Source organism: Somniosus microcephalus, chromosome 10 (assembly GCF_052327205.1).
Source record: "Somniosus microcephalus isolate GS21.2 chromosome 10, FLI_Smic_1.0, whole genome shotgun sequence".
NCBI lineage: Eukaryota > Metazoa > Chordata > Chondrichthyes > Squaliformes > Somniosidae > Somniosus > Somniosus microcephalus.
The window spans coordinates 233,816,589-233,833,326 of NC_140996.1; the positions used below are offsets into that span (position 1 = coordinate 233,816,589).

General features: G+C 53.6%; 1 protein-coding gene across 4 annotated transcripts in view; it reads right to left on the bottom strand.

Moving 5' to 3' along the window:
* Positions 1 to 623: 623 nt before the first annotated feature.
* Positions 624 to 16,738, bottom strand: part of pold3 (polymerase (DNA-directed), delta 3, accessory subunit) — a 31,077-nt gene continuing 14,962 nt past the window's right edge. For 2 of the 4 annotated variants that reach the window (XM_085999794.1, XM_085999798.1), the window contains exons 6-12: positions 15,456 to 15,726; positions 8,845 to 8,914; positions 5,910 to 6,177; positions 4,911 to 5,020; positions 3,775 to 3,920; positions 2,910 to 2,988; positions 624 to 2,275 (exon numbers count right to left, since the gene is read on the bottom strand). In XM_085999794.1, the coding sequence (XP_085855920.1) occupies positions 2,064 to 2,275; positions 2,910 to 2,988; positions 3,775 to 3,920; positions 4,911 to 5,020; positions 5,910 to 6,177; positions 8,845 to 8,914; positions 15,456 to 15,726 (1,156 nt within the window). In that variant the 3' untranslated portion in view covers positions 624 to 2,063. The remainder of the gene's footprint in view (positions 2,276 to 2,909; positions 2,989 to 3,774; positions 3,921 to 4,910; positions 5,021 to 5,909; positions 6,178 to 8,844; positions 8,915 to 15,455; positions 15,727 to 16,738) is intronic. The other 2 variants (XM_085999795.1, XM_085999796.1) reach the window with 2 other exon arrangements.

Genomic DNA, 16,738 nt, shown 5'->3' on the forward strand with positions numbered 1-16,738 from the left:
TCTTCACCCAGAGAGTGGTGAACCTGTGGAATTCTCTGCCACAGAGGGCGGTGGAGGCCAGTTCATTAAATATATTCAAGAAAGAGTTGGATATATTTCTTAAGGCTAAAGGGATCAAGGGATATGGGGAGAAGACAGGGACAGGGTACTGAATTTGAATGATCAGCCATGATCTCATTGAATGGTGGAGCAGGCTCGAAGGGCCGAATGGCCTACTCCTGCTCCTATCTTCGATGTTTCTATGTTTCGGGGAGGGAAGGAAATTCCAGAGCGTGGGGGCCTTGACGACTGATAGCACAGCCGCCAATGGTGGGGCGATGCACAAAAGGCCAGAGTTGGAGGAACAAAAGCGGGAGTGGGTTGGGGTTGTCTGGAGACAGTTAGAGATAGGGAGGGGGCGAGGATTTGAAGGGATTTAAACACAACAATTCACCCTAAAGCAAAAACCTTGTGCTTTAGACGAGCAGAAGCTGGGCTGAAAAGCACAGTCCGACACTAGCCTATTGGGGAAAAAAAAAATCAATAAATGTGAAACACACACGCGCTTTGGAGTGAAGCCCCTTACACGGTCCCTGCTAGTCTGGGTTTTATGACTATAATACTGGACAATTTTAGCTGGTTTATTTAAAAAAAAACTTTTATTCACGTATCAGAAACTTTAAACAGCAAATGGTTCACAGGAGATGAGGGCTATTCAAATCTCGAACTTTCTCTCCCTCACCCACTCTCCGTTCCGTTTACAAGGCCTGAAATACAAATGCAATCAATGATTTCATAAAAACACATGCCCATTGCATTTGAAGTACCCGTAAGGGATGTGAACTCTTCCTTAGTCTGCTGAACCCCACACAAACACTGCTGCCTCACACTCCTCAGGGTAGCAACGACTAGGGGCTGAAAGCAGAGCATTCTGTGGGAAATAATATATAGATGCATGTTTAACCAGTAAAGAACCGGGTTTGCTTATATTACCTGGGGGGGGTTGGGGGGGGAAGTGGGGTGGGTTTAGTGAGGGGAAATTAAACTAAATTAACTGCGTTTGCACTCCTGCTCACTGTCCAGTGACTTGTGGAAAGTGCATGAACATCTATGAGGCCCGATACAATCTGTCAGACATTCATTGCCCCTGCTCACATACGGGAGAAGGTACCCAAGGGATGTTAGCGACAGTGGAGTTTGACCCAGTGTCAAACTGGGAGAGGTGGGGCTCTGGAAAAGGTTCTTAAAAGCAGCTCTGGTACATCGAGACAATCCCACGACCTGCTCCCGGAACTTCACAGGGCCCGAGGGATCTTCCACATGACACAAGGCAGTGAGCGAGGCAGAAAACTACATGAGTAACAAGGGTTGTAACAGCACAGAGTCCCAGACAGCACGCAGGGTTACAAACCAGCTTATCTTTTTGACTGACGAGACTTCAACCGACCGTAACATTTCGCAAGCATGCGTTATTTTTTTTTGCGAAACCAACTCCACTTTCAATCTGGTCAAAAACAGGAAAGAAGAAAAACAAACTAACATTCTCAGCTGAAGCAGATGGTTAATGCTCGACCTTCATGGTCCTGTAACTATCACGTGTACACAGGCTTGCGTGTGAAACACTATTTGCCGACAATCACTGCACTGAATTGAAGAGAGTCTCGTCGGGCGATACCACACCCGTAGGTGACCGAGAACTGGAGGGGTACAGAATAAAGTTTGAAGACTACTCCCAGAAATGTGCGGGAGCATCAAGTCTCCCGACAATATACAATATTTAAACGTGCAATGAGAAACACTCTCTGGAGGTCACTTCACTCTGATTCGAGCGACACTCGAGGGTTTTAAACAGCAGCTCTTGGTCTATGGTGACCTTTCCCACACATACGATTCGCCCAGCACCAAGTTTCCTCTAGGAGATCAGTCACTTTTAATTTAGGTTTAAAGTATATCGAGTGTCTATGGTTAGCTTTTGGAGCTCCCGGTTAGACCACGACGTCGGTCGGGGCTCCTTTCATGATGATTGATGAGCCCATTCAACACTGGGTGAGGCCGGATCAACACGTTACCAGAGGGAGCTGGCACTAGGCTGCCTTTTTGAAGAACCCCATGATGGATGCCTGCTTGCCCGCTCTGCTGGGCGCTAGTGCTTTCTTCTCCTTCTGCCCCTTTGGCTCGTCTTTGACTCCTCCCGTGCTCTTTGTGCCGGCTGGTTTTGGTCGGCTGTCCTGTCGCTTGGACACAAACTCGCTCTCACTGTCGGTGCACGACTCACTCTGGTAAACCTTTTCCGTCACTGACACATGGCAGGGGGAAATAGAATGAGGAGAGAACCAGATGGTTAGATCGGGTTACTCTTACAACGGGGCTTACAATATAGATTTTAAACTTAGTTTGCATGACTTTTGACAGCACCCAGACAAGGAGTCAGCTTCCACACGCAGACTGACGACATTCAACTCCACCCCACCCGTCACCCACTCCGCTGTGTGTCCGACATCCAGTCTTGGATAAGCTGCAATTTCCTCCAGCGAAATGCTGGGAAGACCGAAGCCACTGTCTTCGGACCCTCCGCCACAACTCCACTCTCTCGCCACCAATTCCACCCCCTCCCTGGCCACCGTCTTGGAGTGGACCAAGATGGTTTGTAACCTCAGCCTCCTGTTCAACCCCAAGCTGAGCTTCAGACCGCGCACGCCCTCCCCGCCCCGCCCCGGGGAGCCCGCGCGCCCTCCCCGCCCCGGGGAGCCCGCGCGCCCTCCCCGCCCGCCCCGGGGAGCCCGCGCGCCCTCCCCGCCCGCCCCGGGGAGCCCGCGCGCCCTCCCCGCCCGCCCCGGGGAGCCCGCGCGCCCTCCCCGCCCCGGGGAGCCCCGACTCATGTGCACATGATATTGAGTCAAAGAACTGAGTTGCCAATTGGTAAATCTCACCGATTGCGCCCTCTTCATCCACAAAGGTCTTGGATTTGAGAACGCGACGACGTTTCCTACGTTTCACTCCAGCTGCCTTCTGGGGCGGGGGGAAAACAAAGAAAAACGGGGTGAGGCTATAATGTTGACCTGTTAATATTGGCCTCCTTCTGTGCTGCATCATAACTCGCACCAAGTCCCGTTCACCCATCACCCCCTGTGCTCACTGACCTACATTGGCTCCCGGTCCGGCAACACCTCGGCTTTAAAACCCTCATCCTTGTTTTCAAATCTTTCCATGGCCTCGCCCCTCTCTATCTCTGTAACCTCCTCCAGCCCTACAACCCTCCCTGCGCTCCTCCAATTCTGGCCTCTTGCGCTTCCCCGATTTCCATCGCTCCACCATTGGTGGCCATGCCTTCAGCTGCCTGGACCCCAAGCTCTGGGATTCCCTCCCTAAACCTCTCCGCCTCTCTCTCCTCCTTATAACCTCTTTCCTGCCCTAATATCTCATGTGCCTCGGTGTCAAATTTTGTTTGATAACCCTCCTGTGAAGTGCCTTGGGACATTTTACAACGTTAAAGGCACTACATAAACACAAGTTGTTGTTAAAGGCTATGGCTTTAAATTGGCCAAAAACAAAACACACCTAACCGTACAAACCAGAATCAGCCGTGCAAACCTACAGTCCCAGACACAAGCTTAAAGACCGATTTCACTGCAGTATCTGGTTTGTTCCTTTCACAGCTAGAGGAATGCCGCAGCTCCTTGCTAGAACATTCTTTATATAATTTTACTGCGTATTATTCTCTATATAAACCAGCTGAATAATTCCTGCAGATAAAGACTTAAAGAGTGGCAATGCGCTGGAGGAATTGCCCATTACCTCAGCTCCCTGCGCACTTTCCCAACACGGTGCCTTAGCTTCAACATCCGAAAGGCATTGAGGTGATGTATCTTCTTCCTTGTTTGGCGCTTCCGGGGGTGGTGACGGAGTCTTTACATCACGAGCTTCAGGAGAGTCTGGGATTACTGGAACAGAAAGCAAAGAAACTGAGTGACAGTGAGAGTAACCCCCAACTGCTTAAACATTTCTTTTTTTTTTAGATCAGTAAGAAAATAAATCTGATGTTAAGTCATGGCATGGCTAGAATTGCTCAAACTGGACACAGGAAAGACCAAAATCTTCTCTCTCGGCTCCCGCCATAAACTCCGCACCCTTGCCATCAACAGCATTTCCCTGGCTACTCCGAGCGGTATGAACCTTGGGCACTCCTCTCAATGCACAGCTTAGCTTTTAACTCTGCATCCTATCCATCAGAGACCACTTACCTCCACACTTTGTCAACACTGCCCACCATCCCTCCACCCCAACCGTCCCCCACAATGTTCCCTTTAAGCTGTGCGGTCGTGCAGCACTCTGCAGGCAGCTCCTGTAAAGAGATGAATTGTTGGGCTTCATGGCATTGCTCAGTTTATAAAAACCCTCGGGTGCCAGAAATAAATGACCAGGCGTCAATGACATGTCTGCTTGGTCAATCTGGTCTCTGGCACGTTTATTGCCCATTCCTAGTTACCCTGGAGAAGGTGGTGCGCCTTCTTCAATCGCTGCAGTCCGTGCGGTGATGGTGCTCCCACAATCGTGTCCAGGACTTTGACCCAGCAATGATGAAGAAACAGCAAGGGGTCCAAGTCAGAATGGTGTGCGACTCGGGAGGTGACGGTGTTCCCACGGCATTGCCGCTCTTGTCCTTCTCCGGGGGGGGGGGGGGGGGGGGAAGAGAAGAGAGGAATGGCGGAGGTCGCAGGGGAGGGAGGGAGGCATGGCTGAAGCAAGCGTGCAGAGCTGCAGTGCACCCCGCAGATTGTGTGTACAGCAGCCATGGTGTTGACTTGAGTCCAGAGCCGTTTCTGGATTTGCACCCATCTCAAAAATTAAAACCGAGCGAGAACTTATTGTGTTTTTTTTTTTAAAAAACATTATCCTCCAGCAAGTAAAGGATTAAAACTAAAATATCCCACCTTCATCGTCGCTGCTGTCTGACTGCGGCTGTCTGATCCTCCGGCGTCGCTTGTTGCAAGACTCCTGCTCTTCCCTGGCCAATGCTGCATTACGCTTGGATTTCTTGCTGCTGTCCAGGGAGAAGGGGTGTGGGGGGAAAAACATATTTGAAAACCGTCAGTGGTTTCGGATTGCTTTTTCTGAATTAATGAAAAAGTCAACTGCTACTTTGCCCTGTGCTCATCTACATTAAAGGCGCTAAATAAATGCAAGCTCTTGTCGTCATTCATTATCCTGGAATTAGGAAAAGCAGCAGTTAGTTAAGAGACTGAAAGAATCTACATTTATATAGCGCCTTTCAACAACATCAGGATGTGCCCCTGGCTCAAGTCTCTGGAGTGGCATAGTGGTTAGCACTGTTGCCTCACAGCGCCAGGGACCCGGGTTCAAATCCGGCCTCGGGTGACTGTCTGTGTGGAGTTTGCACATTCTCCCCGTGTTTGCGTGGGTTTTCTCCGGGTGCTCCGGTTTCCTCCCACAGTCCAAAGATGTGTGGGTTAGGTTGATTGGCTATGATAAAAATTGACCCTTAGTGTTAGGGGGATTAAATACGTGGGGTTACGGGGATAGGGTGGGATATGTGTTGGTGTAGGGGTTACGGGGATCGGGTGGGATATGTGTCGGTGCAGGCTCGATGGGCCGAAATGGCCTCTATCTGCACTGTGAGGTTTCTGTGATTCTGAGTGGGGCTTGAACACACGATCGTCTGACTCAGAGGTGAGAGTGATAGCCACGACTGATACCCATCTACTCCTCCACACCCCACCCCACCCCACGAACATTTCTGCTAAGCTGCGTGGCTGTGCAGCGGTCTGCAGGTCCCCCGCCAGCTTTTAAATGGGAAAGCACCGCGCATGCGTGAAAATTTGAATGGGCCACGCATCCACTTAAAGGGACTGTGCATGATAAAAAAAATTAGAGGGAACACTGCACCCCACACACTGACGTTTGGCACTAACCTCTGTCCATCCTTTTGTTGCTTTCTGTCTAGCCCTGTTTTCTCTGCCAGGATTTTCTCCTGTTGAGCCTTCGCTTGTGGTTTCCGTGCTGCAGCCATGCTTTCGGAGGCCCTCTCCTCATCTCCCCCTCTCTCTGAAGCAGGCTTGCCGTGGCACTCTCCTCCCCCTGGGGCCTCCACTTTCTCTGGGGGCTCCGGAGCGGGTTTGGCCGGAGGGTCTTCTTCCTTGGCGGCCGGCGAGAGCAACTTGGATGGAGGCGAACCTTTCTCTGTGGGGTTTGAAGCAGATTTAGTCCTAGGTGCTGATAACCGGCACTCCAGGTCGCCCTACCTACAACTTAAAACGGAAAGGGCTTTTTCAAAATTTGTTCACGGGATGTGGGCATCGCTGGCAAGGCCAGCATTTATTGCCCACCCCTAATTGCCCTTCAGAAGGTGATGGTGAGCTGCCTTTTTGAACCGCTGCAGTCCCATCAGTCTACTCTCAATCATCAGCAAAGTGATGGACGGTGTCGTCGACAGTGCTATCAAGCGGCACTTACTCACCGATAACCTGCTCACTGATGCCCAGTTTGGGTTCCGCCAAGACCACTCGGCTCCCGACCTCATTACAGCCTTGGTTCAAACATGGACAAAAGAGCTGAATTCCAGAAGTGAGGAGAGAGTGACTGCCCTTGACATCAAGGCAGCATTTGACCGCGTGTGGCATCAAGGAGCCCTAGTAAAACTGAAGTCAATGGGAATCAGGGGGAAAACTCTCCACTGGCTGGAGTCATACCTAGCACAAAGGAAGCTGGTCGATGTGGTTGAAGGTCAATCATCACAGCCCCAGGACATTGCTGCAGGAGTTCCTCAGGGCAGTGTCCTAGACGCAACCATCTTCAGCTGCTTCATCAATGACCTTCTCTCCAACATAAGGTCAGAAATGGGGATGTTCGCTGATGACTGCACAGTGTTCAGCGCCATTCACAACTCCTCAGATAATGAAGCAGTCCATGCCCGCATGCAACAAGACCTGGACGACATTCACGCTTGGGCTAAGTGGCAGGTAACATTCGCACCACAGAAGTGCCAGGCAATGACTATCACTAACAAGCAAGAGTCTAACCACCGCTTCTTGACATTCAATGGCATTACCATCACCGAATCCCCCACCATCACATCCTGGGGGTCACCATTGACCAGAAACTTGTCTGGACCAGCCACATAAATACTGTGGCAACAAGAGCAGGTCAGAGGCTGGGTATTCTGTGGCAAGTGTCTCACCTCCTGACTCCCCAAAGCCTTTCCACCATCTGCAAGGCACAAGGAGTGTGATGGAATACTCTCCACTTGCCTGGATGAGTGCAGCTCCAACAACACTCAAGAAGCTCGACACCATCCAAGACAAAGCAGCCCGCTTGATTGGCACCCCATCCACCACCTTAAACATTCACTCCCTCCACCACCGGCGCACCGTGGCTGCAGTGTGGACCATCTACAAGATGCACTGCAGCAACTCGCCAAGGCTTCTTCGGCAGCACCTCCCAAAACCGCGACCTCTTCCACCTAAAAGGACAAGGGCAGCAGGCGCATGGGAACACCACCACCTCCAAGTCACACACCATCCTGACTTGGAAGTATGTCGCCGATCCTTCATCATCGCTGGGTCAAAATCCTGGAACTCCCTCCCTAACAGCACTGTGGGAGCACCTTCACCACACGGACTGCAGCGGTTCAAGACAGTGGCTCACTACCACAGTCTCAAGGGCAATTAGGGATGGGCAATAAATGCTGGCCTTGCCAGCGACGCCCACATCCCATAAACAAATTAAAACAAAGTCCGTGTGGTGAAGGTGCTCCCACAGTGCTGTTAGGGAGGGAGTTCCAAGATTTTGACCCAGCGACGATGAAGGAACGGCCGATATATTTCTAAGTCAGGATGGTGTGTGACTTGGAGGGGAACTTGGAGGTGGTGGTGTTCCCATGCGGCTGCTGCCCTTGTCCTTCTAGGTGGAAGAGGTCGCGGGTTTGGGAGGTGCTGTCGAAAAATATCTACATTACAGGCACTGCACTTCAATGTATAGGCAGCTTTTTGCTGTTTAAGAGACATGATAAGGTGCCGCATAAATGCAAGTCTTTATTAAAAAACCCCAGAGAATGGTCAGTACACACAGCACACCCAAATGGTGCCAGGGAATGGGGTGCAGGTCCCTCAGGAGGAATGAGTGAGTGCTGTGTCTGGAACACACGCGGACAGTCATACGCTTTACAATAATTTGCATTTATATAGCGCCTTTACCGTAGTAAAACGTCCCAAGGCACTTCATAGGAGCGATTATCAAACAAGATTTGACGCCGACACACATTCGGTAGCATAGTGGCAATGTCACTGGACTAGTAATCCAGAGGCCTGGACTGATGATCCGGAGACACGAGTTCAAATCCCACCACGGCAGCTGGGGAATTTAAATTAATTTAATTAAATAAATTTGGAATAAAAAGCTAGTATCAGTAATGGTGACCATGAAACTTATGGATTGTCAGGAAAAACCCTCTGGTTCACTGATGTCCTTTAGGGAAGGAAATCTGCCGTCCTTACCCGGTCTGGCCGATATGTGACTCCAGACCCACAGCAATGTGGTTGACTCTTAACTGCCCTCTGAAATGGACCAGCAAGGCACTCGGTCATATCAAAAAACTGTTAAGATGGACAACAGTGGTTCAAGGCAGCGGCTCACCATCACCTTCTCGAGGGCAATTAGGGATGGGCAATAAATGCCGGCCTTGCCAGCGACGCCCACATCCCGTGAATGAATAAAAAAATAAGGAGACGTTAGGACAGGTGACCAAAAGCTTGGTAGGTTTTAAGCGTTTTATAGGAGGAAGGAGAGGCAGAGGGGTTTAGGAAGGGAATTCCAGAGCTTAGGGCCCAGGCCACCAATGGTATTACTTACTAGCACTGGCTTTCAGGAAAAAGTTGCTGAAGCTGTTTCCTTTGCTCGTTGTCTTACTGCCTGAAGGAGCCTGGGAGAGAGAGGAAAAACACTCGGTTGTTGTGAAACAGCTTTTTAAAATATATATATTTTCTTTCAAAAAACATTATCATTGTTCGTGACTGATGTCAGGAAGCACATCTTCACTCACAGACAGCGTCTGATACCCAGAACAGTCTCCGGGTAGGGGAGTGGAAGCAAAAACTCGTTAACCAGGAAAACCAACACAAAATTCTCATCCTACCTCCACCATCCCCTCAAGCCTTCCAGAAAATTGAACACCAAATTTAGGCTGACACTCCCAGTGCAGTACTGAGGGAGCGCCGCACTGTCGGAGGGGCAGTACTGAAAGAGCGCCGCACTGTCGGAGGGGCAGTACTGAAAGAGCGCCGCACTGTCGGAGGGGCAGTACTGAAAGAGCGCCGCACTGTCGGGAGGGGCAGTACTGAAAGAGCGCCGCACTGTCGGAGGGGCAGTACTGAGGGAGCGCCGCACTGTCGGAGGGGCAGTACTGAGGGAGCGCTGCACTGTCGGAGGGGCAGTACTGAGGGAGAGCCGCACTGTCGGAGGGGCAGTACTGAAAGAGCGCCGCACTGTCGGGAGGGGCAGTACTGAAAGAGCGCCGCACTGTCGGAGGGGCAGTACTGAGGGAGCGCTGCACTGTCGGAGGGGCAGTACTGAGGGAGTGCTGCACTGTCGGGGGGGCAGTACTGAGGGAGCGCCTCACTGTCGGAGGGGCAGTACTGAGGGAGCGCCGCACTGTCGGAGGGGCAGTACTGAGCGAGCGCCGCACTGTCGGAGGGGCAGTACTGAGGGAGCGCCTCACTGTCGGAGGGGCAGTACTGAGGGAGCGCCTCACTGTCGGAGGGGCAGTACTGAGGGAGCGCCGCACTGTCGGAGGGGCAGTACTGAGGGAGCGCCGCACTGTCGGAGGGGCAGTACTGAGGGAGCGCCGCACTGTCGGAGGGGCAGTACTGAGGGAGCGCCTCACTGTCGGAGGGGCAGTACTGAGGGAGTGCCGCACTGTCGGAGGGGCAGTACTGAGGGAGCGCCGCACTGTCGGAGGGGCAGTACTGAGGGAGTGCTGTACAGTCGGAAGGGCAGTACTGAGGGAGGGCTGTGTGATGAAATATATGCCTTCATCAGCCCATGTGTTTTACCTGCTTGTATTGTGTGAACCGCCCCCTTTTGTTCCTATTGTGTGTGTATTGGCTACGCCCCTGTCTTTTGCCATATAAAGGTCTCAAAAGCTGTATGAGTCATTCCTACCAGACGAACCCGATGTGGGAAGACCTGTAATGCTGCAATGTTCTTAGTGATTAAAAGCCTTCAGTTGAATCCTTGTCTTTGAGTCATTGATGGCATATCAATTTTAATCACTAAAACACCAAGATGGATCGACTCCTGAAACCAGAGCGCTTGGATCGGGACCCCCATGCCTCAGACGCAGCCACACAGTTCGGACACTGGTTCCAATGCTTCGAATTTTTCATTGCAAACTCATCCACCACCATAGCAGCCGCAACCGCTACCGGAGACATGAAACTGGGAATCCTGCGAAACTGGGTGAGCCATCGGGTCTCCCCTCTCATCCAAGATGCCACCAGCTACAGGGATGCCTGCACCATTCTGAAGGCCCACTACGTGCGGCCAATAAACGAGGTGTACGCCAGGCATCTTCTGGCTACTCGCACGCAGCGGCATGGTGAGTCACTAGAGGACTTTATACTAAGCCTAAAAGTACTGGGCAGAGACTGTAACTGTAAGGCCGTGTCTGCCATCGTGTACACTGAGGAGCTGATTCGAGACTCCCTTATTGCGGGCCTCAGTTCAAATTACATTCGGCAGAAACTGTTTGAAAAGGAGGGACTGGACTTAAAACAGGCTATAGGTATAGCGCGATCGCTGGATATGGCCCAGAAGAACTCTGAATCCTGTTCCCCAGGCCACGCAGCCCACTCCGCCTCGTGCGCGCCGTGGGGGCCGCCATCTTGGAAGCCATCTTCACCTCCCAGGTCTCAGGCCAGCCCAGCACCATCGGAGCCCCAGCCTCCACCCAGGAGCCCCACTACTGCCGCGATGCATCGGGGCCCGAAATGCTACTTCTGCGGCCAGGACAAACACTCCAGGCATCTGTGCCCAGCGAAGGGCACCACCTGTTCTAAATGCGGGAAGAAAGGACATTTCAGCAAAGTCTGCAGAGGGAACCCCGCCTCCAACTCCACCACCGCTGCGTGCGCGCCGTGGGAACGGCCATCTTGTCCACCCTCATGGAGTCCACCATCTTGCCCCGACTACACGGACCTCCAGGACCCACTGGTGGCCTCGATCACAGTGGATCAATCCAGGCCGCATCCGTTGTCTAAATCGATGATGGACATAGAGGTAAACGGGAACAAGGTTAAATGCTTGATTGACTGCGGGAGCACCGAAAGCTTTATTCATACTAGCCTGGTAAAACGACTTTCACTAACGATAGTCCCCACACAGGGCAAAATCGCTATGGCCGATAAGACTCATACCTCAAAAATTACAGGTTTCTGCGCGGTTATGTTGTCGGTAAAAGGCAATGATTACAGAGATTTTAAACTATTGATAATGCCAGATCTCTCTGTGAGCGTGATCTTGGGTCTGGACTTCCAGTGCCACCACCAAAGTATCACGCTTACCTACGGTGGGTCCCAGCCGCCCCTCAGTGTGCGGTCTGGCTACCCTGAAGGTCAAGCCGCCCTCTCTGTTTGCCAACCTCGCACCCAACTGTCGACCCATAGCGACCAAGAGTAGGCGGTACAGCTGGGAGGACAGACGGTTCATTGCGTTGGAAGTAGAAAGACTCAAGCGGGAGGGCATCATCGAATGCAGTACCAGCCCGTGGCGCGCCCAGGCAGTAGTAAAGGGTAGCGAAAAGAAGCGGGTGGTGATAGATTATAGCCAGACGGTTAATCTATACACCCAGCTAGACGCCTACCCTCTGCCCCGCATAGCGGATATGGTTAACCAAATCGCGCAATACCGGGTGTTTTCCACCATCGACCTAAAATCGGCATACCACCAGCTCCCCATTAGGCCGGAGGACCGTCCATACACCGCCTTCGAGGCGAACGGACGTCTCTACCACTTCCTCAGAGTCCCCTTTGGGGTAACGAACGGGGTCTCGGTCTTCCAGCGGGAGATGGATCGCATGGTCGATGAGAACCAGTTAACAGCCACCTACCCATACCTAGACAAGTCACCATCTGCGGCCACGACCAGCAAGACCACAACTCGAACCTCACGAGATTTCTGAAAACCGCCCTCAGACTCAATCTCACCTACAACGAAGATAAGTGTGTCTTTAGCACCACGCGCCTCTGTATCCTGGGCTGCATGGTGGAAAACGGGGAAATCGGTCCGGACCCCGACCGATTGCGCCCCCTACGGGAGCTACCCCTACCAAACACTCCCAAGGCCCTGAAAAGGTGCCTGGGGTTCTTCTCCTATTACGCCCAATGGGTCCCCAATTATTCTGACAAGGCCCGTCCCCTCCTGAAATCAACGTCCTTCCCGCTCACGGCCGAAGCCCACGCTGCCTTCAACAGCATTAAACACGACATTGAGAAGGCCGCGCTGCGGGCAGTGGACGAAAACATCCCTTTCCAGGTCGAAAGCGATGCGTCCCGACTTCGCTTTAGCAGCCACCCTCAACCAGGATGGGCGGCCCGTAGCCTTTTTCTCAAGAACCCTCCAAGGGCCCGAGATCAGGCACTCCTCGGTAGAGAAGGAGGCCCAGGCCATAGTGGAGGCAGTGCGGCACTGGAGGCACTACCTAGCCGGCAAACGCTTCACCCTGCTTACCGACCAGCGGTCGGTAGCCTTCATGTTTAACAACAAACAGAGGGGGAAGATCAAGAACGGCAAAATTCTCAGGTGGCGGATCGAACTCTCCACGTTTGAGTACGACATAATATATAGGCCGGGGGCCCTCAACGAATCCCCCGACGCCCTATCACGAGGGATGTGTGCCAGCATCCAGGGGGACAGGCTACAGGGCCTCCACAATGGCCTCTGCCATCCGGGGGTCACCCGGCTATTCCACTTTATAAAATCCCGTAACCTGCCCTATTCCATCGAGGAGGTCCAGTCTATGACCAGGGACTGCCGCACTTGTGCGGAATGCAAGCCCCGTTTTTTCAGGCCCGACCGAGCCCACCTGATCAAAGCTACACGGCCATTCGAGCGCCTGAGCTTAGATTTCAAGGGACCACTCCCCTCCACCGACCGCAATGTGTACTTTCTCAACATTGTGGACGAGTACTCCCGCTTCCCATTCGCCTACCCCTGCCCAGATATGACCAGTGCCACGGTCATCAAGTGCCTCGGCAACCTGTTTTGCACGTTCGGCACGCCTAACTACATCCACACTGACAGGGGGGCGTCGTTCATGAGCGATGAACTGCGCCAATACCTGCTGTCAAAGGGGATAGCCACGAGTTGGACCACTAGTTATAACCCCCGGGGTAATGGGCAAGTGGAGAGGGAGAACGCGACAGTGTGGAAGGCGATCACCTTAGCACTAAGGTCTAAAGGCCTCCCCACCTCCCGCTGGCAGGTCCTCCCAGACGTACTCCACTCGATAAGGTCGCTACTGTGTACTGCTACTAACGCCACTCCCCACGAGAAGATGTTTGTTTTTCCCCGCAAATCAACCTCAGGAGTATCCCTACCCTCGTGGCTCTCCACCCCAGGGACAGTCCTGTTACGGAAGCATGTGAGGGGCCACAAAACGGATCCTCTCGTGGAGGAAGTACACCTACTCCACGCAAACCCACAGTACGCGTACGTCAAGCACGCCGACGGACGTGAAGACACCGTGTCCATAAAGGACCTCGCCTCGGCAGTAAGCGACGACGACGACCCATCACCACCACCCCCAGAAGAACCTCCACCATCCCCAGAGGTATCCTCACCGCCCCCAGAAGTACCTGCAACACCCCCAGCACATGGGTATGCCCAGGAGGGCACCACGGACTCCCGGTCGGAACCCGAGGTGCTGTTGCGACGTTCAGGAAGGACTATCACACCCCCGGACAGACTAAATCTGTAGAAGGGGTGAATGTGATGAAATATATGCCTTCATCAGCCCATGTGTTTTACCTGCTTGTATTGTGTGAACCGCCCCCTTTTGTTCCTATTGTGTGTATTGGCTACGCCCCTGTCTTTTGCCATATAAAAGGTCTCAAAAGCTGTATGAGTCATTCCTACCAGACGAACCCGATGTGGGAAGACCTGTAATGCTGCAATGTTCTTAGTGATTAAAAGCCTTCAGTTGAATCCTTGTCTTTGAGTCATTGATGGCATATCAGGCTGCACTGTCGGAGGGGCAGTACTGAGCGAGCGCCGCACTGTGGGAGGGGCAGTACTGAGGGAGCGCCGCACTGTCGGAGGGGCAGTACTGAGGGAGCGCTGCACTGTCGGAGGGACAGTACTGAGGGAGTGCTGTACAGTCGGAGGGGCAGTACTGAGGGAGTGCGCACTGTCAGAGGGTCAGTACTGAGGGAGAGCTGCACTGTCGGAGGGGCAGTACTGAGGGAGTGTTGCACTGTCGGAGGGGCAGTACTGAGGGAGTGCGCACTGTCGGAGGGGCAGTACTGAGGGAGTGTTGCACTGTCGGAGGGGCAGTACTGAGGGAGTGCGCACTGTCGGAGGGGCAGTACTGAGGGAGTGTTGCACTGTCGGAGGGGCAGTACTGAGGGAGTGCGCACTGTCGGAGGGGCAGTACTGAGGGAGTGTTGCACTGTCGGAGGGGCAGTACTGAGGGAGTGCGCACTGTCGGAGGGGCAGTACTGAGAGCTGCACTGTCGGAGGGGCAGTACTGAGGGAGTGCTGTACTGTCGGAGGGGCAGTACTGAGGGAGTGCGCACTGTCGGAGGGGCAGTACTGAGGGAGTGCTGCACTGTCGGAGGGGCAGTACTGAGGGAGTGCTGCACTGTCGGAGGGTCAGTACTGAGGGAGCGCTGCACTGTCGGAGGGGCAGTACTGAGGGAGCGCCACACTGTCGGAGGGGCAGTACTGAGGGAGTGCTGCACTGTCGGAGGGGCAGTACTGAGGGAGCGCCACACTGTTGGAGGGGCAGTACTGAGGGAGTGCTGCACTGTCGGAGGGGCAGTACTGAGGGAGCGCCACACTGTCGGAGGGGCAGTACTGAGGGAGCGCTGCTCTGTCAGAGGGGCAGTACTGAGGGAGCGCTGCACTGTCGGAGGGGCTGTACTGAGGGAGCACTGCACTGTCGGAGGTGCCGTCTTACGGATGAGATGTTAAACAGAGGCCCCGTCTGCTCTCTCTGGTGGACATAAAAGATCCCATGACACTAGATGCGCCTCTAACATCAGCCTGGTACTGGTCCCCCACTCACGTCCTCTGCAACTCCCTTGCTCGACCCCTCTGCTTTTGTGACCTCCCTTCTGGCTGCCACAAGCTCTTCCTTTGGGCTTTTGCACCTCCAACCCCAAGAATGAATTGTTGAGCCCTTCAAGCCTCGGCCGAATTCGAGCCTGGTTCCAGATATTGAGCTCGGCGCCCTGTTGAATACTTACAGCACTCTCTCCGTCTTTCGCCAGGACTGGCTCCACTTTCTGCTCTTTGTCGTGCATCTTGGCAGAGGATTTGGCAGAGAACATGCTCATGATTCCCTTGGGCTGCGGTGGAGCGCTTTTAGGAGCTGGGGGGGCATTGCCGTTCACGGTGGGCTTGCTGGCGCTCGGCCCCTCGCTTGAACTCCGAGAGGGGTGCTGCACAGACTTCTGCAGACGAGCCATCTCCTCCGCTGACCGAGGAACAGCATCTGCGCATCGAATGGCGCTGTACCTGCAATGGGAAAGAGTTACACAGTCCCTCAGTACACACGGCGAGGTGACGGGACAACGCATTACAGGCTGCGATCTAATTCAGAAAGTCAACATACCTCTAACAAGTCTAAGGTGTCAGTCGTGGCTGAGAGTCAGAAGGTCGTGGGCTCAAGTCCCACGCCAGAGACTCAAAACACAAAAATCTAGTGTAGTACTGAGGGAGTGCTGCACTGTCGGAGGGGCAGTACTGAGGGAGCGCCGCACTGTCGGAGGGGCAGTACTGAGGGAGCGCCGCACTGTCGGAGGGGCAGTACTGAGGGAGCGCCGCACTGTCGGAGGGGCAGTACTGAGGGAGCGCCGCACTGTCGGAGGGGCAGTACTGAGGGAGCGCCGCACTGTCGGAGGGGCAGTACTGAGGGAGCGCCGCACTGTCGGAGGGGCAGTACTGAGGGAGCGCCGCACTGTCGGAGGGGCAGTACTGAGGGAGCGCCGCACTGTCGGAGGGGCAGTACTGAGGGAGCGCTGCACTGTCGGAGGGGCAGTACTGAGGGAGTGCTGCACTGTCGGAGGGGCAGTACTGAGGGAGCGCTGCACTGTCGGAGGGGCAGTACCGAGGGAGCGCCGCACTGTCGGAGGGGCAGTACCGAGGGAGCGCTGCACTGTCGGAGGAGCAGTACCGAGGGAGCGCTGCACTGTCGGAGGGGCCGTCTTTCGGATGAGACGTTCAACCGAGGCACTGTCTCCCCTCTCAGGTGGATGTAAAAGATCCCATGGCCACTACTGGAAGAAGAACATGGGCGCTCTCCCCGGTGTCCTGGCCAATATTTATCCCTCAATCAACATCACTTAACGAGTATCTGGTTATTATCTGGCGTGGGACTTGAACCCACAACCTTCTGACTCAGAGGCAAGGGTGCTACTCACTGACCACGGCTGACACAGCACTAAATCATATTATCTGGTCATTTTCACATTGTTGTTTGTGGGATCTTGTGCGTAAATTGACTTACATAGGATATACGGCACAGATA